Here is a 27,030-nt window from a genome sequence, read left to right as displayed (position 1 = left end):
TGCGGGTTTCTCTTGTTACAGGTTCATGATTTCATAACCATAAAAATAAATAAATGGTATGGAAATCGACACAAAAGTGACTTCATAAGAGTTGGATTTTTTTAAGTGCTTTACAACGTACAGAGAGCCAGGAAAACAGACGGTATTTCTGGCTAGTCATTAGTTTGGACAGTAGAGGGTAGCATTACTTCAAAATTCATGATTACCCGTCTGCCCGGGCTCCTCCTCCTGGAAAAAAAAAATAGATAAATAAGTAAATTAAAATTAATAGCCTCTATAACACAAATTCGAAAAGCAAATACAGCCTATTCCGACAACAGACATTCAATTACACCCAAAAACTTCTGAAATGTGCAATCTACTGCAAAATCATTCGCGTGTAATGTTTCAATCCCCCAGACAGCAGGACAAAGGTGGCGGAAACATCTTGTTAAGGAATTTCTACCACAAAAAGACTTTTGTGCCGAAATGTTTGCGGACTGCGTAATCACAATAATAATATTACACTTCGATGTCGTCAATGTCGTGTATATATCAATGCCAGGTGAAGGAAACAAAGGTGTTTTCTGCAGATAAGTATGGGCAATATTTAGGTGCCGGCAGTTTTTTATATGTTGTGTAGGCTGTTTGAGTGGGCGGGGACACCTTTACAGGTTTAAGATATTGCGCTGGCAAACCATCAAAAGACAGATTTCTGCGTTCGTTTTAAAATATTTGCTGAATAAATTATGCGTTTTATTAAACCACTGCCGTGCACGACGCCCGAAGGAAGGCTACGTTTATACAGGTGTGTTACCTGTAGCTTCCCTTGGTAAAGGGGCCGGGTTTAGACGGGCGGCTTTGGACTCTTTCCGGAACAGCACGCCGACCGGTTTATCAATCATATTGATCTCTTTTTTTACGAAACCGAAAATATCAGAAGATAAAGGAAGGTCGAGTGACTTGGCTATGGGCACGGCTCATTGGGAATTCCTGATTCATGGTGTCTATGTGGGCACCAGCGTGACTTTCCTTATTGTCTAGGCTAAGTAAAAAAAAAAAAAAAAAAAAAAAAAAAAAAAAAAAACAAACAATGCGATAGAGACGTTTGCCATAGCTGCCCACCCCTTCCGATCGCGCTCGGTGCGTCCTTTTTATTGCAGTTTAATAGATTGACGGTCCGGGGTCGGCTTTTGATACGGCGCCGATGCGCTGCCGGAGACGGCGTGCGGGACTCCGGCGGCCGGCCTGCGCTCCTGACGGCTTGCAGTGAACGGCGGCGATGGCCGTGGAGCGACTGGAGATGGGGGACCGGCAACCGGAAAACGGCTTCGTGTCGTGCGAAGCCGCATCCCCGGGGTTTCTGTCCAGCGTCGACAACAAAGTGCTGCCTAATGTCGGCGGATTTGGGAAATACCAGAAACAGCTGGTCGCCCTGACGTGGATCCCGGCTCTGTTCATCGGATTCAGCCAATACTCCGATTATTTTCTTTTAGCCCAGCCGAATAATATCACATGCCTGGATCCGCCTGCCAACGCCAGCAATTTAACTGGGGGTCCTGCGCTATTTGACTCGAACAGCAGCCTGCTTTCACGGCATAGTTTTGCCAATGGCACCCTCCAGGATAACGGCAGTTTTCTGTGTGAGTGCAAGAACCGTGAATATAAGCTGGAAACGGGACTCGAAAAAAATGTGGTCACTAAGGTAAGACCAGCTTTGCAATGTGCTCAGTGACGATCGTGTCCAGCACGAGTTTTTAAACAAACACGATGTAGCGCTATGCATCTGATATAATGTAACATGTAATATTATGCCGCTTTGCGTTAAAGCATCTTCAACTGGGAGTCGCCGCCGCAACCCTGGCAAGAGCATAATCAGCTCGGTATAATGTAATGGGTCGCGTTTCTCCATTTTTCACGTATTGTTTCGTACGCTGTTCAAAATGCTGCGCAATGCTGTATGCATGTCACCCATCTCGAGCACAAAACTAATGTAGGCCACTGTATTGTTTTCATCGCAGTGTGTATTAATGTGTGTCATTTTGGTCTGCACGTACATTCAGATCTCGCTGCCTTTCACAGATTAAAAAAAAAAACGCTTAAGCAAAATGTAAAAATGTAACAGGCCGAGCCGCAGCAATGACAGTTAGATGACAGGGTAGGTCATACAGGCAGAGTGTTACCGGCGCTTTAAGATTCCCGCACGGCTGGTGCCGAGGCTATAATTCATTGTGGGGTTTGAATGCTTTGCGATGTTTACCGTGGCAATCGGGGCGTATTGTGACGCTGATTGTCAGTGTATGGCATTTAGGGCTACGGCAGGCTGGGTAAGGTAGGCTGTTTGCTGACCGAGTGACTCAACCTCATTGACAGTCTGTGCGGAAGAAGGCGATCAAAAGAACCGCCTGTATCAAAATGCATCCCCTGAGCACGTTTTAAACCCCTTTACCCACAGCAGAAGTCACACAACACTATTGCAAGCGATTATGCGTTTTAATAATTTAATAAAACAGTACAACACTGGTCTGTCATCTGCAGATTAAATTATACGGTCATTCTATTGATTTCTCCTGGTGTGTTATGAAAATTGCGCAGTAATGTTATAAACAGTGTGTTGATGCGATGTGTGGTGTTTTCCCGCTCATTGGTGGCAATGAAGGTGAAGTACAAGATTAAAGGTTGTTGGTTCTGGGGGTGTTACAGGCCGAACCGACACCGTGGCACGCTTCCTGTGAATAGGAATATCTGAGATCAGGTAGCGCTTGTGGTCTCTGCAGAAAAGCATTTCTTAAAAAGGGGGCGAGCAAAAACGTGTCCTCTTGTAAAAACTTTGCATTTCGTGGTTAAAAATAGTGAAAAAATGGGTTAATCCTTACCATACTTAAAATAGATGGTGAATATCTCATTATGCAGAGTGGAAACCTGGTTTATCCTGTAAGTAAGCTGTAATATGTAACCTTTTAATTTAAATACGTTATTACATCTTCTTAAGTCCACATAGTGTTCAGCTCTATTACTTTTGTTCCCGTCTATGTGACTTGTGTATATCGCCTTGGGTTTATCATTGAATATATGTCCACCTTTAAATATTTCATAGTCTTATGCATTTAGGACAAATTTGTGTTGTTTTCCCATCTGAATCTAAGACCTTAATGGGCAGAATCCGGTGTCGCGGTCTTGTGTCTCATTCAGCCTTGCAGTTTTATTGTGTGTTGTAGCAAGCCACATGCACAGTGGGAATCTAGATTAACAGGCCTGATACTCTTACTGGGAACATGCTTGTTTGGGATTCACCCTGCTAAAAGAATCCCATTGTATTTTTTTGCTGAGTAATAAAAACATGTTTGTCTGTGCATTGTCTTTATTATTTTATTATTGTGATCACACTGCTTTACAAAAAAAATCTTGTCTGGAATTTCCCTGTTCTCACGCCGGTCCAGGGATATTTTTAAAAAGGTCGATATGAGTTTTCCCCAAACAGCAGATGGGATGACTTCTGCTCCGATGAATGCGGTCCATTCTGCCTCGCCCCCAATGGCCGCAGATGTGCAGTGCGGCCCCTGGGACTCCTTACATTGTCACACGCTTGTCCTCCTCAGCCGAACGTCTGCAGAAGCGTAAAAGCAAAGGAATCAGCAGATGCCAGACATTCTGACACCTTGAACAGTCTGCTTCTTTTAAGACAACTAGCACAACTTTTTTTTTTTTTTCTAATTTCAAGACTTCATGTACTTTGAATCCACAATTAATTCTTACTTTGTCGTTGCATAATTTCCTATGACACCCCCAGCAAAGAGTTATTCAATTATGCACACCATTTAATAGTGTTTATGTGCTGAATTTGGCAGGTTTTATTTTCCCCACTGATTCAACTCGAGCCCCCTTATCAGTTTTGTGAAACCCAGTTCAGGGTTGCTGCCAGGCGATCGCAGCTGTGCGGGGGCCCAGTGAACTCTTTTAGCTTTGTGAATTTGTGAGGTCCTTTTGTGGTGACTGTGCCTGGCTTTGAATCTGGGAACTGATACCACACTAGTGCTTACACGTGGAAACTGCGGCGGGTGCAGGGTAACGCATGACAGCATTGGGCAACACTGCTATGTACCACTTGTGACCTCATGGGTACACGTGAGAGAAGAGCTCACCACAGAATCTGCGTCCTTTTGGTCTACCTACCTACCTGACCGTCGGGTGATGGATTACCGTCAGATGTGGGAAGTTCAGGTTCAGAAAGTACAAATCCAGACCAAGGTTTTCTTTCAACCAACGCGTTGAGTATTCTGTGACTGTGACTCTTTATAATCAACTGGATGGTTGAAACAAAACCTTGGTCTGGATTTGTACTTTCTTGACCTGAACTTCCCACCTCTGGTTACCGTCTAGCTCTTAGCATATGCTAACAAGCTCTGTTATTATTTTATGGTTCTTTTCCTCTGCCACCAAGAACCCTGCCATCAAGAGCCATACTCAACTGGTACCGCGAACTGGTGCTTTTCCAGTGCGGAGTATGAGAGCTGTAACAGAACTGTAATGGTACTGCTGCTAGCAGGGCCGAAAGTGTGACCAAAACCAGCTGGTTGCGTCACCACTATCTGATTGGTCAAAATACATGGAGCTATCAGTGTTCTGCAAATGGATTATTTGAAGGATATAGGGTATATTACGTATTATTCATTATTAGTAGTATTCCACGTCGCGACGTACCGGAACGTTCCCGATAACTCGGAACTTGAACATTTCCAACCTCCTGCTTAAGAAGTTCTATAGAAGAGCTGAACAGAATGGATTCGTAATGCAAATTTACGCAAAACAAATGGCCATTCTGCTATCGTTTGATACTTGCATGACCCTGGGCTTCTCACAGACGTGCTAGCGGAAATTAGCACACAGTGGAAAAAGAAATAATAATAATAATAATAATAATAATTGCACCTGGTAAATTTTATGATGCTCACCGTTTGAACAGTAAATGAGTCTCTTCAGTTTTACGTCTCCAAACCTGGCAACGCCTTAAACAAGCCGACCCTTCTGTAGTGGAAAACCGTAGCAAGCCCGAAACTGCACTGTAACTGGTGTCTCTTCGCAGTACAGCTCAGTTCCTGTATGCCAGTGGAAAAGCACCATTAGAGAAACGCTTAATTGTTTGAGTGCCGTGTTTATGGTTGCCAGTCCTCAAAGTGGAGCGGTGTAAATTAATTTTCTGGTCCAGTGGTTCCCAAACCCCTTCTTAAGGACTGTAGGCCAATCCCATAAGTTTTGGTTCATCTGCAGACAGTCTGATCAAATAATCAACTGGTCTTCAAGCCCATTATCAGTTAAGTAGTGGGCTCTATGGAATGGATGGAAGGAGATGTTTGGGAGCCATTAATGTGCTCGATCCTTCTTGCTGATCAGCTGCGCTCTGGCTGGGCTGTAATGTGTGATCAGATCGTAGTGTGTTGTTAAGGAAATGGACTCCTGACCTGATGGTTATTAGTTTAAGTCCCAAGGATAAGTCCCTGCTGATGTAACCCTCAGCATTGCAGTTAACTGAACTGTAACGTAGTAAGTGTGCCATAGCATGCTAATTTGACGTAATCAGTTTTAATTCACTATGAGGGTGATTGTTTTATTGTTTCTCTGTGTCATTGAATATGTTATCAGGGCTGTCTGTCTTAGCTGTTTTGAGTTGGGGGGAGGGGGAAACTGATGTCCCCATATGTCTCTGAGGGCAGTGTTTGCGCTTGATTAAACACTGCAATGCACATAGATCCAAAGTCTCACAGTGGTGGTGCTGTCTTATTGTAAAGTCTGATATTCCTGCACCCTGCCCCCAACCCCCCCCCCCCCCCCCCCCAAACTGAAACACATGCATACTGATGGACACATGCCTGTACATTGACCAGAAGCCAGACAACGCATAGCAGTGGTTCCTTTCTCCCCTGATTCTGTGTACAGCAGCTGCTGGAGATGGGGGGGGGGGGGGGGGCTGCGTGTCTTTGGTCACAGAGGGTCTTGTTTGCATGGAGATTGTGGCGTTAACGTGTAACCCGGCAGCCGAGAGGCGCTTTGGCGTCACATTGGTCAGCGGAACGCAAAAGCTTGCACGATTTAAAAACTTTCTTTGTATCCTCGATATCCTCCCCACCCACCAAGGCTGGTTGCCATACAAGATACAAGATACTTTATTCGTCACATACTGTACATGGTTATTCAAGTACAACACGTAGTGAAATGTAACCTGATCGACCCTTAAGACTGTGTAAATGAAATCAAAAATAGAATGAAGAGTAAGTCAACAGTTAAAAAATCTTACAATAAACTAAAAAGTTACAATAACTAAAAATATATACATAATATAGAGAAATACAGAAGTATTAATATAGGAAATAATTTTAAGGTTAAAAAACTGTACATGTGCATATGATGACAGAGCTTTGTATTGTATTCTATTGATGACGGTTGTGGCTCAGAAAACTTGGAAACTTTTACTTAGACTGGGGGATATTTTTAAGGCCATGATAGCTAAGTTGATTGCCTGTTGCTAGGTAATTACATCGTCATGGTTTTGGTATCATTCTTTCCTTCTACCCTGTATCTTTTTTGGTGCCTCTCAGTAGAGGTGAGTCTCCCTGACATGGCCGGGAACTCCGTGGTACAGCCTTCTGGTACATCAGGTGTCTGTTGTTCGGCCCGGATTACCCCTAATGCAATGGGGCGGGCGGCCATGGAGGCCATCCGTAATAGCTCTATGAAGCAGTTGTCAGTTGCTTGTTTTTACATTCGTTCTCCCCTCCAGTGATTTATTTTGTTTGTAATTCATTCCACATTTTGTTCTGGATCGGAATCAGGTCCCAATAGCCAGTTTAATTGCATTCAAGTTGGTTTATGAAATGTTTAGATGGGGATTTTGCCCTGGGGGTCCTCGGTGCCTTATAGATAGATAGAGACAGGCAACAACAAGGTTGTAAATTCAAAACCCTTAAGTGACAATGCTGTACCTTCAGGTTGGATTTATTGCTTGCATTCCAATGTACAAATGGGGGGGGGGGATATGTTGTCTTTCTGTTGTAGGTACCCACAGTTTCTGTTAACTGTGCAGTTATGGTCAACAGAAAGCGGAAAATGCCACAATAATGGTCCCAATATGCTGGTTATTAACGGTATGTATTTTTCCTAACGTGCTTGGCCCTATGCTAAGTCTTTGTTTATAAATGCTGTAGTATTCATGATCATGCCAAACATATATGTGTGTTTGTTCTCACCATTCATCCAGATATGCACAGTGCAAACAAGTCCCCCCCCCCCCCCCCCTTTTTTTCTAAACTCATTGCTTGCTGACAGCGCAGTCTGTGCCATATAAGAAGTGGGATTGTGGTTGTATGTACTGAGATTTGTATTTTCTTATATTTGGATGGTTAAACATATGCAACTTAAATGCTGCAGCTTTTAATCAATTTACAGCTCTTGCGTGGTTTTGAGTTTTATTACCATTTTGATATCTGTGTGTGTTTGTTTTTGTAATTACTACATTGTGGGGAGCAGATTTCCCCACAATGTGATAAAATGGCTGAGTTAAGGTTGTCATAGTTGGGATTAGGGTTATGTTCATAGAAATGAATGGAAAGTACCCATGAAGATATGAATACTTGGGCTGTGTGTCTGTTTTCCGTGTACTTTGCAGTATTTTCTTTCGACATCACCTGGATTCCCCGTGACTCATAACAAAGTTCACTTTAACGCGAGCCTGGCGTTTTTTTACAACTCCTATACCACTAGGCCTACTAGCACAGCGTTGGGAAATGGGATTCGGGCTCAGACAGTAAAGTTAATTTATACCACCACAAAACGTTCAGTTCAGGAACATCTGCTCCTGAGACCTGCATTCATTTCTTGTTTCCTTTTAACGAGCATTCCCGATCAAACTTTTAGCTAAATGTTTGAATGCTTGCTGTTGAGAAGCGCCCCTCCACGAGACTGCAAACATCCTGTTACAGCTGGCTGTTTTTTCCCCCCGTTGATAATTAATTATTAAATAGTTACGTTTAATGCCGCGTTATCATTGTTTGATAAGTTCTGAAGAAACACAATCTACCATTCAGGCCATTCGGGCTTTAGTTTATGAAAGACCCAAAGATGGAGTCTTCTCCATTCAGACCTCCTGGCTCTGCCGTGCACTCTGATACTCAGGATCGGCCACAGACCCATGGACAGCAGGCCGTGGCTCTATCTCCCCCCCACCAGTTAGCTCCTACAGAGCCCCCTTGTTTGGACCCCTACTGCGGTGGGAGGGGAGGTGGGGCGTAGAACAAGGTCCTGTGTCTCCATTTGTCCCAGCTGATCTTAACGCTGCCTGACACTTAACCCACATAAATCATACTCAAATACACAAATAAACTGACGTTTTTCTGTCTTGCTTGTACGGCACTTGGGACTAATGGGTGTGCCACATAAATGTAGTTAGTTACACTGTAAATGTAATATAAAATTTTAAGGATGCGGGCGAACTATTAATCAGATCAATGTAATCTTTAATGTGTGCGACACTTATTTAACAAAGCTCTCTTGGCCGTCGACTTAATGACAGTAACTGCAGAGCAGGTCTGCAGGTCACGTGGCTTTGCCGGAGTGGCTCGCGTGCCAGACTCGCAGGACACGCGCTTTTGCGTGACTCGGCGACGGAGCCCCGACGCCGGGTTCGGTTTCGCAGAAAAACCGGGCAGAAAATTCTGGACAGCGGACCATTAATGCCCTCTGGCTGACGGTGGAAAAGGAAGATCCCTGAGCCATCCGGGAAGGATGTCGTTACGAGCGTCGTGTTTCAGACCCTCCTCAGAGGAACACTCTTCCCGGCCAGCCGTCGCCCTTGCGCCCGCAGACCCCTCGTGCACAAACTGCAGAATAAACAGCCGCTTTGCTGGTCGCCACACAGATTATTCCTTGTGGTTTCGCTCATTAGCTGCTGTACTGTCATACCGTATTAACCTCGTTGTTACATAACCAGTTTGCCCTCCGCCGGCCCCGATCCGCTGTGAAACCCTCTGTCTACAGTCCGTCCTTTATCTGTGTGTATCACGGCACCCTTGTCTTCCGGACACTGACTGGCGTTATTCCCAAAGTCCTATGTTGTGGGGGAAATTATGGAAGCAAGCATGTTTTCTACATATAATATTTTGAATTTCACATATAATATTTTGAATTTCCCCCTGGAGTCAATTATGCACATCAATTCGTTTCTCTATTAGTACAGATTTGTTGATTGCCGGTTTCTAAGAACTTGGGGAGGGGGGACATTTTTAGAATAATACCATTATGAAGGAAATACTGACACCTCAGTCAAACTAACTAACAGGAATGGTTGTGCAGCAATAAGATCCCTATAAAGACAGTTGCCATTAAAGCAATTAATGTGTCATTTGAAGGAGCAACATGTGAATGTCTGTTGAAGGATGTTTAGATAAACAACCCCTCAAACATCTTAATGTTGCACTTTCTGCTGATTGAATAGATAGTCTTATTAGGTTGTTTTTTCTTTGTTTTGAATATTTTGTGTAGCTCTTGCTCCAGTCCGACTTGCTCTGGTACCTGAGCATACATTGGAAGATCAGCTCAGCTGTACTCATGTCTCTTTGACTCTTTGACAACAGATATGTTTGTAATGTGCCATCTGCCTCAGTTGTACATCACTTGAGACAAAAGCTCAATAAAATAAATGTGAATCACGTTAGGATACACAGATCGAGCTTCATTAAGTGTCAATTCCAAAAACTGCTTCAGCCCTGCTTCCTGTGTCTCCTTGCAGTTTGATCTGGTGTGTGATAAGGCACCGGCGGTCCACATCGCTAAGTTCTCCCTGCTGGTGGGATCCATTTTCGGATACTTGGTTATGGGAGTCCTTGCTGATTGGTGAGTCTTTTTTCGATCTAATTTATTTGGCATGGCTACAATGGCTACAATGGCTGCATTATGTGTCCTGGCTGCTTCTGATAACAGAGATTGGTGTCTGAGATGATGAAATTGCTCCGGCCCTGGCGAGCCAGGTGTGAGAGTCGGGCGCCGTGCAATTTATGAGTTCTGCTATCCTCCAGGTTTGGCCGGCACCCTGTCCTTGTCATCTCCGTGCTCTTCATGCTGGTCTTCGGTCTCCCCGTGGCTTTCTCGGTGGACGTGACCATGTTCAGCACTCTCCGGTTCTTCGAGGGATTCTGCCTGGCTGGGATCACTCTCTCCCTCTATGTGCTCAGTAAGTAGCGCCCCCCCCCCCCAGAGGCTGAAATAGGGGTGGGCGATATGGCAGAAATCGCATATCACGATACTTTTGGTTAAAAGTCTGATCCATGATATAGATCAATATTTTTATTTTATTTTTTTCCCCAAACAAACCAAATTGGAATGTAGGTTCGTAATGTTAATTGACCGCACTTAACCAGCAATTCTATCCTTACAACGTGGCTTGTAGCATTATAATAATATGCTTGATGAAAAATGAAAAATATTGTACATATAAAAGAAACTGACTTATGGGAAAATTGCTTTTTAATTTTTTTCAAAATTCAAAAGTTTTGAAAACAAATTAATATCACTTTGTAAATAATTGAAATTTTGAACTTCGTTTGCAACCAATGCAAACAAATAATAGATAAATTGCTTTCGTTGCCACCTGTTATACGAAGGGTATCTCTGCAGAGTTTCCAAATTATAGTAGATTTTTCAAAATTGTTTTGCAAATCAAAACCATTTCCACACAATAGAAATGGATCATTTTTTAGAACCACTTCTTCCTCATTGGCCATCCTGCACACTCTGGTTTATGACAACATAACCGACTCGTCTATAGCCTGTGTGTTGTTTACCGTGTGACGCGAGTGCGATTTATTTGTTCTTTTTTTTCTTACCGAGCTTTGGTTCAAGATCTAGTCACTAAGTTGAGATCCACTGGGACAGATAATTGACAAAGAACTGAGATACGCATACAGTGCTGACAGGCTGAAATTGCCTGTTTTTGTTATAACACTGTTGCAGCTTCCAAACATGCAGGCGTCGCATGACAAGCGCCTTGTAGGTCTTTACTGTCACTGTAATAAGTGTGAAGTGATACCCATGAACCTGGGCATTCAATGGTAGCTCAGCCTGGCTACATTTATGCCAAACTGACTCCATAACAGCACGTATGTTTATAATGTGTTATTTGCTTCAGCTGTACGATGCTTTGGACATAAACATTCGCTAAACTAAAGTCAATGTGCTGCTGCATCGCAATTCTTGCAATAACTGAAACACTTACAGTGGAACCATTTGCAACCAGCCACAATTAATTATCGTCGTATCGCCCTTCATTACGCTGAAGCATGAACCTTTAGTTCTTTTGTGGGATTGATTTTGCTGATTGTGACCAAAATGTCTGTCATCATGAAACTGCTCTCCAACAGCAGTGTGATATACGCAGGGCAGTTATACATCTGCAAAAGGACCATGCTGGCTTTCTCTCACATGATAAGTTGGGTAGTGTTACTGGCTTGGGTGTGGCCTATCATTGCCCTGCAGGGATAACTGGGTGGGGAGGGGTCAGAGGGGGGTCCCCCTGCCTGTTTCTGCAGCCTCAACCCGGGGGCATTTAGCAGAAAACACTTGCCGCAGTCCGCATGCTACGGCGATGTTTACATGCGGGTTCATCCAGATAATAGTACTTAGTCACGATCCATGGGCTACTCAGACGAGAGTCACGCGAGTCGAAGTGAGTGACGTGTTCTTTCAAGGAGGGTGGGCACTGAAATGAACTCTGTGCTGGACTGCTTTTCATGTAGCTTTGTGGGTATTATGTGGTGGGGGGGGGGGGTCCTCTCTGTATAAGGGCAGATGACACAAGGAAATAGTGTACAGTAAGGTCGAATACATTTGTCGATTTAACACCCTTAAAAAAGCCTTTCTGTCATGTTTAACAGGTTCGTTGACTAACAGTCTCCCAGCGAATAATGATCTTTGCGGAAATGTCTTATGAATGTCACTCGGATAATTGGCCTCACGTCACAGTCACCGGGCAGTTTGAGATTGCACCTTGAAATCCCCCCTGCATCTGCAGTTAATGCTTGGCAGGAAGTTGAGGGCAGCTGGGGGGGGGACGGACCGCGGTGTCCTTGTCATTCTGATTTACTCCGCGCCACCCACCCCTAAAAGCTTTTCTCCACCTTTACGGCGGAAGCGTGATCTCTCCGGCATTCAGGTTGCAGATGGAGCGCTTAACGTTCACGGAACACCTGCATTCTTCCGTCTCCTGGGGCTGACTCACTCCCAGATCGCCCCTCCCACCTCCTAAAAACCGGAACAGGAAGCGCCTGTTTGTGTTACCTTAGAACCGTGGTAGGAGATTCTCCCCGTGGTTGTCAAAGCAGGTCATCCTTTCATGTCAGAACTCGTTACCTGCACTCAGTTTTTCCATGCATGTTGCATCCAGCGGAGGACGAGAAAGACCTGTTCGGTGTCCTTTAACAGCCCTGTCATCTCTGTAGGGCATGGGGATGTGTGTATTCAGACCCCAGTTACTTTGAAGAATGTTTATAGTTAGTTTAGCACGGACCAACTACGTGCTAATTTCAGATAGTAGCACAGAAGTATTCTCCCTTTCTTTTCAGTAGTGTTGTCAGCCGAAACATGATACTGCACCTACCTTAATATTAAGTTAGTTGAATTCCATATTTTTCTCATAGGCTAATATATATTTTAGTGCATTATCAGATATTATTATCCATAATATTATCCAAAGCAGAAATTCCAAAAGGAATTATGGATTATTTACGAATTTGGAATCTGTCTTTTGGATAATACTTTTCTGGCTGTAATTTGTGAAGATTCAGACAGAGACATCTTTAACCAGTAATACGTCGTGAAGACGTCTTGGTGAAATTTGAATAGTAACAACACCGAATAGATTGAATGGTGAGTGTCTCTTTAATAAGAAAAACCTTTTGTCTTGACTTGAATAGCATACCGTTAGTGCATGGTAAACACTCATGGATTAGACATTCATTGGGAAAATGAAGCCAGACCGACTGGTTCGGCCTCTTTCACAGTATCAGGCAAGTTCAGACCTCGGAAACGTCACTCTCTGTTTTATGAGAGCGAGGCCAGGCAGTGCCATTTTCAGCTTCTCAAGGAAACGTCATAAGGGAGCGTTTCGAATAATTTGTCAGCCGACACCGGTGCATTGCGAAGTGTTTAGCGGACAGGCGGGTCACATGGCTGTTTTTGCGGATTCACCCCCTCCGCCGTCCAAGGCTTGGAATTAAAGACACCAATACTTACTGCTCGGTCACCTCTGGCCTGGATTGGAAGCCAGAGAAGCAGAGGATGCTGGGAAGGGAGGGTCAGCTGCTCTTTCTCTGAGAGCCAGTTGTTGTGCTGGTCAGTTTTACAAGGTCCTTTTTAGGGGGCGTTGTTAATGTTCAACCAAATAATAAATAGTGGTAAGTGTCAGTGTACTGACGGAGGGGGCGAGGTGCACATGCAGAGTACACTTTGATAACGTCTAGTCACGCCGTAAAGGGTTCAACATGAGCTTCTGAACACAAATGGGATACAAAACATTCCCGTGATGAGCGTGTACCTTCTTGCATTTGGGAGGGGTCCCATAATTCATAATACCTGTACTGATCTCATGCATGGCTGGGGCAGCTTAACGCCACCCCCCCAAGACCAAAGTGTACCCGACCTGTGTATCACCATTGAGTCACTCCTGCCTCTGTGTCAGCAAAGCTGAGGGGCAAAGGATTTGGGGGGGGGGGGATTGTAAACAGGAGGTGAAAAATCCATCAAACCCTGGAAAGGATTCCACTCCCTTTGCCTCTGGGTTGGGCTCTAAAACCCCGCGCCTCTCCCCAGTCACCTAATATTTAATATCATCACTAATGTGAGCTCATTGTGTTCTGTTGGTGTGTTTCTGAGACATTAGAAACTACCTGTAACACGCAGGTACAAGTTTTGGGGCTGTTGTGGACCCCTGAGGCTGAAATGTGAAAATTAGTCTTAATTCTCATTCACGTCAATGCAGTGTCGCTGTTGGTTGCTTAAAGATGTTTAATATCCATGCGATATTTCTGCTTTCGTAAGCGCGTCCCGTTCTTCTCTGTATCGTTTTTCTCTTATACCGTGAGTCAGGCGTGGAGGCAGCAACTCTGGGAAGCAGATCCAGTCCCTGCCGGTGCGTCAGCCGGCTGATTGGTCCGTGATGACACCCAGACGCTGTATTGTAGCCGGCTGATTGGTCCGTGATGACACCTAGATACTGTATCAGGGTCGGCTGGTGCATCAGGCCTGAGCAAGTCCCAGGATGAGATCAGTTTGATAGGAGATTACGTACTGAAACCCCCCACCTTCATCCCCACTTCAACCATCCCCCAAGCCATAACCAGGCCCCACCCTGATTAGAATTTTCCAGCAAACCTTCTAACCATGTGATTCAAACTGGAATGAGGATGAGTGGAATGTCCTTCCTGGTGCAGTCAGCTGTGCTCCAGAGACCCTATGGGCTTAGCCGAGGCACAGTGACAGCAGACTAGGTACTAGTGCTGTATTATGGTGCTTTTCCACTGGCATTTAGGAACCGCGAAGAGACACTAGTTACAGTGCGGTTCCAGCTCTCTGCGCTTTTCCACTGCATTGGTACGGCTCGGTTCTTGGTGGTCGTAGGAGTCTGTAATCATTCAAGGAGCTGGGGCAGTCCCTCTTTGGCATCAAGACTAGGGCTCAGAGAAAGGGTTTGAGATGCAGGAGAACCCCGCAATGGCTGACACGTATGTCTAGGACACCCTGGCCAGTTACAGGCCGTAGCTGGATGATGGGTCCAGGGCAGGTAAAGCAATAGGTATAGGTGTCTTTGTCACCGGTCCAGGTTTCTATTCCTCCTAGATACAGGGATTTAGGAAACTTCGTGAGGCGGAGGAGGGTGAAATGTAATCGAAATCCCCCCCCCAATCTAGGAGGGATGCTTGAATTAGCAAAAATGGATGCCGCTCAGAAACAGACAGACTCTTGTGCTGTGAATCGCGCTGACGTGGCGTGCTGACTTCCCAGTCACGCAGGTGACACCCTCTGCTGTGTCACCCCACCTCCCCCCCCCCATCCTCGACACACACACGGCCCTGCAGTAATGACGGCCCCAGCTCACCCCATGTGACTGTGAGGATGCCTCAGCTGTTCACTTCTGTGATGTCAGTGTTTCTGTTTCGCTTACCCCCCCCCCCCCCCCCCAACAAGAATAGTCTGACTTTGACTGAGAGACGCGGCTGTTTGCCTGGACGCTACATTTGCTGCCGTCTGCTTCTGTTATTATGAGAAGACTTACATTGCTTTGTTTCATATATTGTATGATCTTCTACACCTCGGCATCAGGTTTAAAATCAGTGTTCAGAAATGCGACTTTCTGATATGAAATGTGTAAATGAGAATATGGAATATTTACGACAGCCTGCCTGCCGCAGCTCAGGATTTATGACATACAGGGCTGATTAGCTATGAGAATTTGAATATCTGACATTGTGACTCGCAGGCAACAAGAACATGTGACGAGGGAAAATGTCACGGGGTGTGAAAAGGTGCTCACAGGTTCCCCCTGGTGGCCGGAAATAGACTTGCAGTTGTCTGCGTAACGGTGTTGTAAATGCCACTCATATTTCCTGAAATAGAATAAAAGCCTATTGCCCTCTCTCTCTCTCTCTCTTCCGCTTTTTTGTGCCCCCCTCCCCCTACAGGAATCGAGCTTTGCCTCCCCCGCTACCGCTTCTCCGTCACCATGGTGGCCAGTTTCATCATGCTGGCCGGTCAGCTCCTGATGCCAGGCCTGGCTGCCCTGTGCAAGGAGTGGCAGGCGCTGCAGGTGCTCATCGTCTGCCCCCTCGTCCTCATGCTCTTGTACACCTGGTGAGGAGCCATCTGGTCTGCCCCCGTGTGGCCGGCATGCGCGCGCGCTCGCGTCCAAAAAAAGCCAAACGCGAACGTCGCGAGCGCAAAGCGGCTCGTTTCCTACAACGGGGGTCACACTGTATGCACAGACGGTGCTTAACCTGCGAGGTAAAGCGAGGCGTGTTGGGCAGGATGACTACAGCGTCATCAGCTCGTTCCTGTTTTATCCCACTTCCCGCTGGCTACTCAGTTGGTTCCTGCTGGGATGAACCAGGCCTTGATTGGCCGCGTGTGCAAATCCTGCTTTTGTTGCTGTCTCCGCCTGACCCTTGTGATCTCGTGTGTCACCTCTACGCAGGCTCTTCCAGGAGTCCCTACGGTGGCTCCTGGCCACTAAGCAGTACAGCAAAAGCAAAGGCTTGATGTCCCAGATGGCCAAGAAGAACAAGGTGGAACTGGAGGATCGCTACGTCGATGTCCTGACAGGTCGGTGGGCGACGTTTCCCCACCTGGTCGATGCCCCTTTAAAATGCCCAAATTGCCTCTAGCTTCTTCTATTGAATGTATTATTTATTTAACGGGAACACATGTTGCCATTGATGCGCTGCATGGTAGGCTGGGTTGGTGTCATGGGGGGGGGGGGGGGGCTTCGGCGATCTCCTTCAGGGGATTGATCTTCCTGGATGGAGGCCCAGACCCGTCGCGGTTCGAAAGCAGAGACCATTTCGGGTCTGGTCGAGACCATAGGGGCCCAGCAGCGTAAACACACTTTGTTAGCATCTTCTCAAGCGGAAAATGTGTTACTGGTGTCCATTAGACACAGAGCCGCACTGGCAGTCAGGACGCCAGAGAAATGGAAACTTTCGTTATGTTGTCCGTCTTGTGAACCTGCGTTGGATAATCGGTTGCGAGGCCACAAGGTTCAGCTGGATCCGAAACCGCCCCCCCCAAATGATGCCCTTGCATTTGATTACATTGTGCCGCTATTCTTTTTTCTCTTTCCAACCCCCCCCCCCAGCCCCTGCTTTATACATTTCTATTGCACCTGCGGACAGGTCAGTTTGCAGCTGCTTTTGTAACTGAACCCACGCGTAAACACCAAGGCCGCCTGAATTGCAGCTGCCTGTAATGTTGCCCTTGACCTAAAATGTCTCTGTAAAGCACCAGCAGGCTAACGTGAAAGTTCTGTTCCTAAAGGATTCTGGGTAATGGGCTTGGTGGTGCTAAACTCTTGGAATAATCCTTGCTTATCGGGAAATTTAAATGTTTTACAAATATATTTAGCTTTTTATGGATTACTCTTACCCAACATGCAGAGGTATTCAAACCAATCAGGTGTCACATAGTCCAGATATATCTGACTTCAGTAAAGACCTGAATCAATATCTCTAGCTTCTGTTGTTGCATATGCTAGAGCATAATGGGAGTTTTTGTTTCCTTTGCCTGTTTGTTTTTAGAGTTGCACAGGGCTGTTCCGAACAAGCCCCAAAAGACGTGCATCGTCAAGATGGTCGGCACCAGGAACCTGTGGAAGAACATCGTGGTCCTCTGCGTGAATTCGTAAGTGTGTTAGGATGACCAGCACATGCCGTCCCGCTGTGAGAGCACTGGTGTATCGGAACCATACGTATCGATCCACAGACATCATGGAACTGAGCGTGATGTTCACCAACATCGCTGCGTACAACCATCAGAGTCTCAAGATCTTGGCAGTAGGCCTCTGGAGACACGCCCGCCCCTTGATATGGTGGTTCCTGCTTTTCACAGCCCGGGAGGTTTGCCTCTGAGTCATTAAAGGCAGGCCCAAGATCATTATAAATATTTCATGAGCGGGGCAGCGATGGTGATTGTGTACTTACCATAGTCAGAAGCTTAGGCCAGTCTCTGCTCAGTGATTCGAAGGGTAGAGCATGATGGGATATCATCTTGTGTCTCTGATATCTCTTTATGTTCCTGCAACATTCTTATATTACCCTTCTCGTCCTTGAATAGTCTTATTAGGCTCCTGCTCTGTTAGATGTTATTGTTCCTGTGCAGCTCCTGCTCTGATGCTCCTTACACCTGTACCCGGGCATTCCCTGGAAGCTCAGCCTAGTTGCACTCATGCGTAATCGACTCCTTGACAGCATGTATGTTTCCAGTGTGCTGTTTGCCTTGCTTATACGCCGCTCTGGACAAAAGTGCCAATTTGTGAAATATGTGAACGTAAATGTCTCTCCCTCCCTCAGGCTGACGGGCTACGGAATTCATCACTGCTTTGCCCGCAGCATGCGGGACCGAGAGTCCAATGAGATCCCGCTGTTCCAGAATTTCTACGAGGATTATTACACGATGGCTGGCATCGCCACGGCGGCGTGCATCGCTCTGTGCCCAGTGGTGGGCCTGTTGGGTCGCAGGGGGGGTCTACTCGTCTTCATGATCATCACTGCCCTGGCGTCCTTGCTGCAGCTGGGCCTGCCCAACTGTGAGTACTGGACATGCAGGGTGGATCCACGCGGACGTTCATCTGCACACTCGCGTTTGTTTAGTCGCAGGGACGTCACGTCGGCTTCCCCTCGCTGTGCAGTATAATTCCCAAATCCTTCACAGCATTTCCGGAAGACAACTGAAAGCTAATAATTCAAACTGCCAAATCTTTATTTGCTAAAAGCGATTTTGTTGTTTCAGACAAAGGAATTTTACCCTGAGGTGGCGTCCCAAAGGACTCTCCAAATAGCATTATTTAGCAATATTTGTCCTCAAAACGGGCAGGAATAATACACACTACCACAGGCAGAGGTTATTCACCAATTTTTTTTTTTAGAACCAAGCACATCTGACATACAGGTAGACAATCCACCACATGTGCGGGGCATTTCAGTCAGGTGGGGAGGTTCACATTTACACGCACAGACACACACGTACCACTCAAAGACACATGTTGATAAATATGAGGTAACACTTTACTTGAAGCAGTCTACATAAGGGTGACATGTATTATGACTGTTGTCACAAACACCACTGTTGTCATAATGTGTCATTTGGTTTTTGGAACTGAATGACACATTATGACAACAGTCATTAACATCAATAATGCGTCATTAATGTGCATGACATGTGTCATGTCATTCTTAAGACGGTTACATGTCACCCTTATGTAGACTGCTTCAAGTAAAGTGTTGCCAAATATGGTTATATGGCATGCAGTCATTTATATAAATGAAGACTTGTCTTGTTATACTAGTGCATTAAGTGTATGATATGTAAAGTCATGAATATGCTTTCACTCTCTTTGCAAAACATCTGCACAGAAATATCTGCATAAGCACTAATTTTGACAGTTTTTTCCCTCTTTTTTTCCTGGCAACCTGGACAGTGCTTGGGAAATACAGCGACCACCTAAAAATAGGTACAGTATGTGTCTTTTCCTCATATCTCCAGTGACTGCCTTCCTATTGGCTACCTGATAATGACCTCACCCGTCCAGTAGCGAGTGTGGGGGTCCCCTCTCACCAGCTAGGTCTCACCTTTCGAAAACCCCTTGGGAGGAGAATAGTAAAAATTTTTAACTCGTCAGCGCTGGGGGTGTTAAAGCTGGCAGGCTGCTTGGACCGAGATCCGGCGTGATGATCTGCTTGAATTGGTTCTGGTTTGAAATCAGTCTTAACAGGTTCTGTGAGTCGATAGCTATAGGGGACCAAAAAAAAAAGTATCCATGCACGGGTCAGTCGGGCAGCCAGGCCCTAAACCTGGTTCGAACCCTGGACCCAGAAGCTGCAGCTTAGGGTTGGCCTTGACCTCCAGTTTTCTCTTCCCAGCTTGCAGTGCTCTAGTCATTATTAACGTGGCTTGTTACGCTCCAGCTCTCTGATTGTTCCATGGAGCAAAAAGGTTGATATTCCCCCCTCCCCCGGTGAAAACCATCGTCATGATCCGTGGTGCCCTTCATGGCAGCCACTGTCCTTACGCGAGGGCCAGTCCTCCGGGGCGGCTCGTCCGCAGGCTTCCTGCCCGCCTCTTGATCAGGCCATTTCTTCTCCTCTCTCCTCTTCTTCTGTCCAACGCCAGTGAAGCAGAACTTCCATTCTAGGGGGCTGGATATGCTCTACCCACATTGAGAGAGCGCTTGTGGTATTTACGGCATTTTGAATCCCCCCCCCCCCGACCAACAGTACTACTTTTCGGAAGTGCACCCCCTGGTGGTACCAGCAGATTGCACACTACAGGAGACCACATAAACTGCATATGTGGGAAGAGCAGTTTCAATGTGTTACGTAAGACGGAGAAGAGCTTTTTGGCTATGTAATAATGTATATTTCTAATGTGGTTATGCCGCATTTTAAATACAGTGCAGAGTTGCGTAATTGAGTCAGTGTTGTACAGGGTTACTGCTTTCGACCGTTAGATCCTTTTTAAGTGCATCTGTTTTTAATGTCGGATCTTATTGTTGTAACTGCTGACAGTTTTAAATGTGTTTCCTGCAGAGCGGTCGGACACCCTGAACAGGAACTTCTCCATCGCCTTCTCCGTCATCGGCATGTTCTCCTCCCACGCCGTCAGCAACCTCAGCATCTTCTTCTGTGCCGAGGTCACGCCAACAGCCATCAGGTAAGCCTGTTGGTGTGGGGACAGAGGCTAACTGGCTCTGGTCTGTCCCTGGTCTGGCTCTGGTTTGTCCCCGGGCTGTTCCTGGTCTGGCTCTGGTTTGTCCCCGGGCTGTTCCTGGTCTGGCTCTGGTTTGGCCCTGGTCTGGCCCTGGCGTCTAATTGGGGCCTGACCTGGGGCTGGTCCAGCCCTCTGCCAGCTCTGCCTGTGTATTGCTTGCCTTGTCACAGCGGCTGTTCCCGTGCACAGGGGCGGTGGCCTTGGCCTGGTCCTGGCCAGTGCCGGCTTCGGCATGCTGACGGCGCCCATCATGGAGCTGCACAACCAGAAGGGCTACTTCCTGCACCACATCATCTTCGCCTGCTGCACCCTCATCTGCATCATCTGCATCCTGCTGCTGCCGGAGACGCGCAAGCAGCCGCTGCCCGAGGCCATCGCCGATGGGGAGAACTATGCCCGGCAGCCCCTGCTCCCTCCCAGGAGAGCTGGGGAGCAGCGCCACCTCCTGTCCCGCTCCCAATCCAGGGAGTACACCCCCCTCCAACAGATGAAGACCCCTGCCGCCCCCGGGCCGACCTCTGCTGATGACTTCGCTGAGGATACCGACACTCCCCCCCCCACGGACTCTGCTGCGGCCCTGGCCGTGAACTCCACCGGGCCCTCTGCCACAGACCCCCCCGCCACTGACTCCGCTGCTCCCCTGGATACGCTGGACTTCCCTGCTCCCCCCACCACAGACCCCCCCGCCACAGACCCCCCCGCCACAGACCCCCCCACCACAGACCCTACCACTGACCTCGTCATAGCGTCCACAGAGTGTTCTTCCCCCTTGGCCACAGACGCCGTCCCCCCTACCACAGACTCTGCCTCCTGTCTTGCCACGGAGTCCCCCGCCACCCCTACCAGAGGCCCAATTCAACCCCCTCCCACAGATTTCACTGCCCCTGTGCTAGCAGACGCTACTCTTACCCCCAAAACCGATTTGCTTCTGTCCATTGCAGACACAAAGACCGCTCCTGCTACAGAATCCATCAGCCCCAGTGATACAACTTCCTGTCCCATGGCAGATCTCGTAATGTCCCCTAATGTGCGCCCCCCAAGTCCCCTCCCTCCCTCAGACTGTGTTGCCCCCCCAGCTAATGGTGCTGGTCCTTCTTCCCCTGCCAAAGATTCTCCTGATCCCCTCGTCTCAGACTCTATTGCCCTTTCCATCAAGGACCCTGCCACTTGCTCCCCTGCCAAAGAATCTATTACGTACCCCGACAATGACTCTCCTTCTACCCCCCCAGGTAATAACTCTTCTCCCGGGCCCTATGCCACAGGCTGTACTGTAGCCCCAGCGATAGACATCATTTCCCCCAGCATTATGGACTCCACTGAACCCCCTGTCAAGGACATCGCTACCAAAGAGACTAGCACTGCCAATGGAGTGAGGTCATCGTGATGAAACGCCCCACCCCCTGCGGGGCGGGGGGGGACAGGGGACGTCCTTTGCCGCTGGGATGCTTCAGAGCTGCCGACGACCCGTGTCACATGACAGAGAGTGAGGTATCCATCAGAATGGTAGGGCGGGGTCTAAGTAATAAAGAAATTATAATTAAAGGAATCTTCCTACACATTGTCGGAGAGAGGAAGAGCAGGGAATGGATGAAAGGAAGGATTGAATTTGGATCATAGTGCCATGAAATACTTTCACATCCGCTCTGAATTTCCACTGCTCCTCTCTTTCTAGTTATTCCGATTATCGAATGTAGTTCAGAAACCTGTGAGCTTAGGGTTGGCCTTGACCTCCAGTTTTCTCTTTTGCACTGACCAATGGCAGGCCGCAATCCCGCACTTACAGCCTCACCTGAAACCAGCTGATAGGCTGGCGGACTTCCCCACTGTTTAATGCCGATGAATTTCTATTCCTATAAAATTCCCACGATTCTCTGCTGCTTCATGGTTTTTCCACTGCTTAAAAAAAAAAAAAAAAAAAGGCAGTAATTGTGATGTAAGGTTTGAACGTAAAAGTTCATCAATTAAAAATGAAATGGAAATTCAGTTGTGGGCCAGAGACTAAATATGGCAGGCATTATGGTCATTGTTATGTTTAATTTGTATAATTGAAGTAAGACTTAAACTAACAGTTACACCCAGACAAATTAATATGATGGTTTGTTCATTAGAGGAACAAAAAAATAAAACTGACGTGCCAAACATCAACATGCCTCACAGCTGGAAGGACACCTGTTTGCCTGGTTTAGGTCTGGGAAGTTGAAGGTCTTTTGTAGCTGAGCCTTGCCTGAATATACTAAGATGTTCTCCCAGAATTCCTTTACCAGCCAAGCAGACGGCTGACCAACCAGAGCCCTCGGAGGTCTCTGGATTTTACAGATTATTGTTTTTATTAGTGCCACAAGATATCCTGTACACATAATTATTTAGTTATTAAAAAGAGCGTGAGTAATTGCCAATTTGCCCCATGGCCTTTGGGGGTTCATACTCCCGGTGTCCGCACACCCCAGGGTTACACCCGACTCCTCAGTAGTGTCACGAACCTTTTCATGGAGCAATGAGATGAATTACGTCGTAGCTGAGCTCGCCATCTTAAGGCATGTCTCTCGCAGGGGCCTCACTGTTCCAACGTCACTCCGGGTCCGTGCTGAATGGTATTTCAGCTCCTTGTGGTAAAAGCAGACAAACCCTACACCCGGGAAACGTCATCATTTGAGCATCATTGTTGTTTTTGGATGAACGAAATCAAACTAAGAAAACTGGAGCATTGAGCTCTTGAGACCCACTGGTCTCACCATGTCCTGAGGTGCGTAATGAGCCCTGTTCGTAAAGAATGATCATACATGCATCCAAAGACCTTCAGCGAGGAGGAATATTGGGCCCCTGTCATTTGGTGATGTGTTTCCTGTGCTCTTTGTGGTAGAGGATGTGTGAGTACCATTGTGTTCGTTGCGCCGCCTGACCAGGCCATGGTGCCCAGTCCTGTTCAGTGAAACTGTACACCTGTGATTTATGTGAAGCTACAACTTCCTCCCTACTCGCTAGCCGCTTATTGACAAAACCGGCCAATTAACTCGCGAGAGATTTCTGTGGCCTTTGTGAGTGTGGCCCCTCAAAAGCTCTCCGACAACGGGATTGATTTCCGTGGATTTCACGGCTTCATTCAGAGAGCGGTTTTGCCAGCTTGTATGTTCCAGGCCAAAAAAAAAAAACCTGTTTTTGAAGAAATGGGCACATTCATTAAAGTGGTACAGCTGTGTCCTGGATTTTCACACTATTTGTTTGCTACTTGTAGTTAGCGTGTAAAATACTTGATGTTGAATATTGTGCAGTTAGTGTTGCTAAGATGTGAAGCTATCAGGCGAGCAAACAAACTCGTCGCCATAACAAACCCTGACCTCTTCGTCACATGACGTTGTCAGCGAATCAGATCTCATAGTTGAAATGTACAAAAAAACAACAGGCTGAATTTTGGTGAATGTTGCTGTGAACACCTAATGTTTTTATGCTTACCAGGCAGATTTGTTGTTTGCACGCAAATTGTTTTTAGATGTACTTGGGGAGAGCTTTTGTTGGTTTTAATAATACTTAAAGCTTTTGAATGCATTTAATAATCATTTTAATATATTAACAACATAATAGTTGAACCAGTTCTAACCAGTCTTAAGTAAGATCATGTCATCTTTAGATCAATGCAATCTTGGATTACCCCTCTGCTGAATCATCTTTTGTGTTTCCTTTTAAATACTTACTGGGCACTGGCTGTCCTTCTGAAACATTCAGAAATTTGCCCCAAGGACAAAGGAGCTTTTGTTCGTAACATGTGTGAGGTTATTTTGGGTGAGATGAAACTGTGGGTGTGTGTGTATGCATGTGATCTGTAATGAGAAACTGTCGATTTAGGGTTGACTCAGTGACTCAGAAAAAAAAAACAAAAAAAAAATGACTGGGAACAACCTGAGCTGTATCCGCGAAGCTATTAAACCACATGGTACACACCAAAGTAATTCCTGTGGCTATTTCTGATTGTGTCCAGAAGAAGCATCATTTGTTTGTGTCGCTTTGGTGCCACTTAGGACGTTAGGGAGGAATACGGCTTCTTTAAGATGCAAGTGGCATTTAATGGATTTACCATTTTTGACATTGGAATTCTGTCTTTGCTCGTTTCCTTGACAACACTGCGATGCCAGTTGGATTCTAGGTGTGTCCCTGACATGGTCCTAATGGCAGTTAAAATTTAATAATACGATTGGATGTGCCAAATATTTTTTGGTGGAGTGCCTCTTTGGTGATTTAATCAGTTTGCGAATTAAAAAAAAAACATAAATGTGGTATTGGAAGTTGATAGGTTATGTTATATGAATAACTTTAAGATAATCTAAAATGCTTTGATGTAGCAGTTTCAAATTGACCCATGTATGTTCTATGAAACACTGTTACTGTATTTATTTTTTGTGAGGCACTTTATCCTCAAATGTACAGGATCAGTTATGAATAACATACATTAAGTACAAATAGACTGATTATATTTTAACTTTTAGAATGTTTCAAAAATAATAATTGCAGCTATTATTGCTAATCACAGCCGAGAACTTGCGGCATAAAAGACTAATATTTTTGTGCATTCAGCAATACATGAATCTGTTGGTTTTTGATGAATAAGCAACAGATATGCATCTAATTTAGAATAAAGTACGGTAATTATTTCCTAATTTAGTATTTTGAGGATTATAAAGGTCAGTTCATTTGTGGTAAACAGAGGTTGCATGCTTTAAAGAACGGTAACACTTGTAAATAGATGTGTAGTAGTAATTTATAGATAAGCCTTTACATCCTCATCAGGGTTATGTCAACACGCAGTACTGTAATCACTCTGACTGTCGAAACATTACAGTACGCTGTGGTGTGCTGTGCAGTATTTTCCGTTATGTTTACTGGATGACTTTGAAACCGTAAGCTCTGTTTTAGATGTTTTTTTAAGACCTTTTATGTTTCATTTCTCTCTGTAAATTAAAACGTCGTTTTGATGTCTGGCTATTATGTCGTGAGTCAGGCAGATCCCGCTCCCTCCACACGCATACTTTTCTGGACAATGAATGAGTCAGGAGCTGTAGTATTTCTGTTATTGGGAAACATGAATTTGTGAAGGAGAAATGGCGATTTGTCCATATGTCTGAAAGCACAATGCTTAGATGTGAATCGGTCTGTTCCTTTCTCTGTGTTGATTAAAAAACCTTCTCTAAGGTGCTTTTTCAACTGAATGCAGCCTCTGCCCCTAGACACAGCAAAACAAGATTTTATCGTGGTAAAACATTAAAAAACAGTTCCAAGAAAAAAAAACACTGAAAAGCCATCCTGTCGGATTGTTCCTATGGCAGTAAATAGCACAGCAATCACTGTAAATACAGTGAAATGTGAAACATCAATGAATGTAAACCACTATTATTTTTAATACCAGTAATCCACTTGTACATACACCATAAATGTCATTCTAATAAAGTCTTTATCAATCACTAATTTTGAAGTTACTTTCAGCCTGTAAATAACTCATTACAATTATTTAATGTTGTAATTTATGTCATAAAATACTCAATAAAAATGTGGCGATTTTCATGTTCACATCTGTGATTAAATGTATGATCATTAAAATAAAAAAAAGAATCAATTGATGGCATAGTCAGCTGTGGAAGATTATTCTCTCAGCATTGCGCACTTCAAAGCAAGTTTGTATGCCCGGAGCGACCTTTAAATCTCGCCAGATACGTACTGTGCTGTATGTCCTGCTTAAAGCTCTACAGTGTCCCCAAGTGGAAAGTTGAAAAACTACAACATGTTGAGTTCCAGCATTAAATGTAGCTGTCCAATGCTGGACCTACTGGCTGACTCATATTGCCAGATATCTTAAGTACAAAAAATGGGTTTATGAGAAAAGTACAAATGGTGGTGGTAGTAATAATAATATTTATTATTAATATTGTCAGAGGGGGATAGTTCAGGTCCAGAAAGTAAAAATCTAGACCTGACTCTTTATATTCCACCAACTCCACTCATTGTTTAAAACAAAATCTTGATCTAGATTCTTACTATCTGGACCACAGTCGGATCTAGAAGTGGGCAGGGATGGGTAATACCCACTCAAATTTCTGCTCTGCCACCCAATTGGTCAACTTTAGCTTGCGCTATCTGAATCTGCCAATCACGTTTATTTCATTCGTCCCATCAGATTTTCTTCGGCGGGGCTTTTGTAGTCGCCTGTGAAAGTTAAAGCTCCTTCTTGTTAAAATGTATCTTTACTGCTGTAGTTTTCTGCTGTGTTGAATAAGTAATTTTGTTAGCAATCATTTAGTTAACTCTTAGATAGTTAGTTAGCTAGCTAACATTACTGTTGGCTAGGAAGCTCACTAGAACAGTACAGTGGAACCCCCGTATCCACCAATTTGGTAATCATGGTGTCAGTGTAATTTCTAAATTAAACTTTATCTTAGGTATAAGTACACAAAAAACATGTGATGTTTAGTGTTCGCTACTATCCAGGCTTTCGGATCTCCGCGGTAGGTCATGGAGAGCATCCCATGCTGATACGGGTCCAATACTGCATTT

At 45.5% G+C, this 27,030-nt stretch overlaps 1 protein-coding gene across 1 annotated transcript; it reads left to right on the top strand.

The window, feature by feature from the left end:
- The first annotated feature begins 389 nt into the window (after window positions 1-389).
- LOC111845913 (solute carrier family 22 member 23-like) lies at window positions 390-26,099 on the top strand. The gene is made up of 10 exons (XM_023815637.2): window positions 390-1,684; window positions 9,758-9,861; window positions 10,044-10,198; window positions 15,699-15,867; window positions 16,208-16,335; window positions 17,307-17,409; window positions 18,078-18,313; window positions 19,205-19,237; window positions 20,313-20,436; window positions 20,683-26,099. Exons 1-10 carry the CDS (start codon window positions 1,262-1,264, stop codon window positions 21,875-21,877), a joined length of 2,670 nt encoding a protein of 889 aa, XP_023671405.2. The 5' UTR covers window positions 390-1,261; the 3' UTR covers window positions 21,878-26,099.
- Window positions 26,100-27,030: the final 931 nt, after the last annotated feature.

Source organism: Paramormyrops kingsleyae, chromosome 4, assembly GCF_048594095.1.
Source record: "Paramormyrops kingsleyae isolate MSU_618 chromosome 4, PKINGS_0.4, whole genome shotgun sequence".
Classification (NCBI taxonomy): Eukaryota; Metazoa; Chordata; class Actinopteri; order Osteoglossiformes; family Mormyridae; genus Paramormyrops; species Paramormyrops kingsleyae.
Note: the sequence above shows the minus strand (reverse complement) of the source record. Positions and strands in the feature narration are given on the sequence as shown.

What these genes read in the sequence shown, in the direction of transcription:
- LOC111845913 (XM_023815637.2), top strand. Translation starts at nt 1,262, where the DNA reads ATGGCCGTGGAGCGACTGGAGATGGGGGACCGGCAACCGGAAAACGGC. An exon ending in AAAAAAATGTGGTCACTAAG is followed by an intron (nt 1,685 to 9,757) that starts GTAAGACCAGCT and finishes GTCTCCTTGCAG; the next exon opens with TTTGATCTGGTGTGTGATAA. An exon ending in CTACGTCGATGTCCTGACAG is followed by an intron (nt 16,336 to 17,306) that starts GTCGGTGGGCGA and finishes GTTTGTTTTTAG; the next exon opens with AGTTGCACAGGGCTGTTCCG.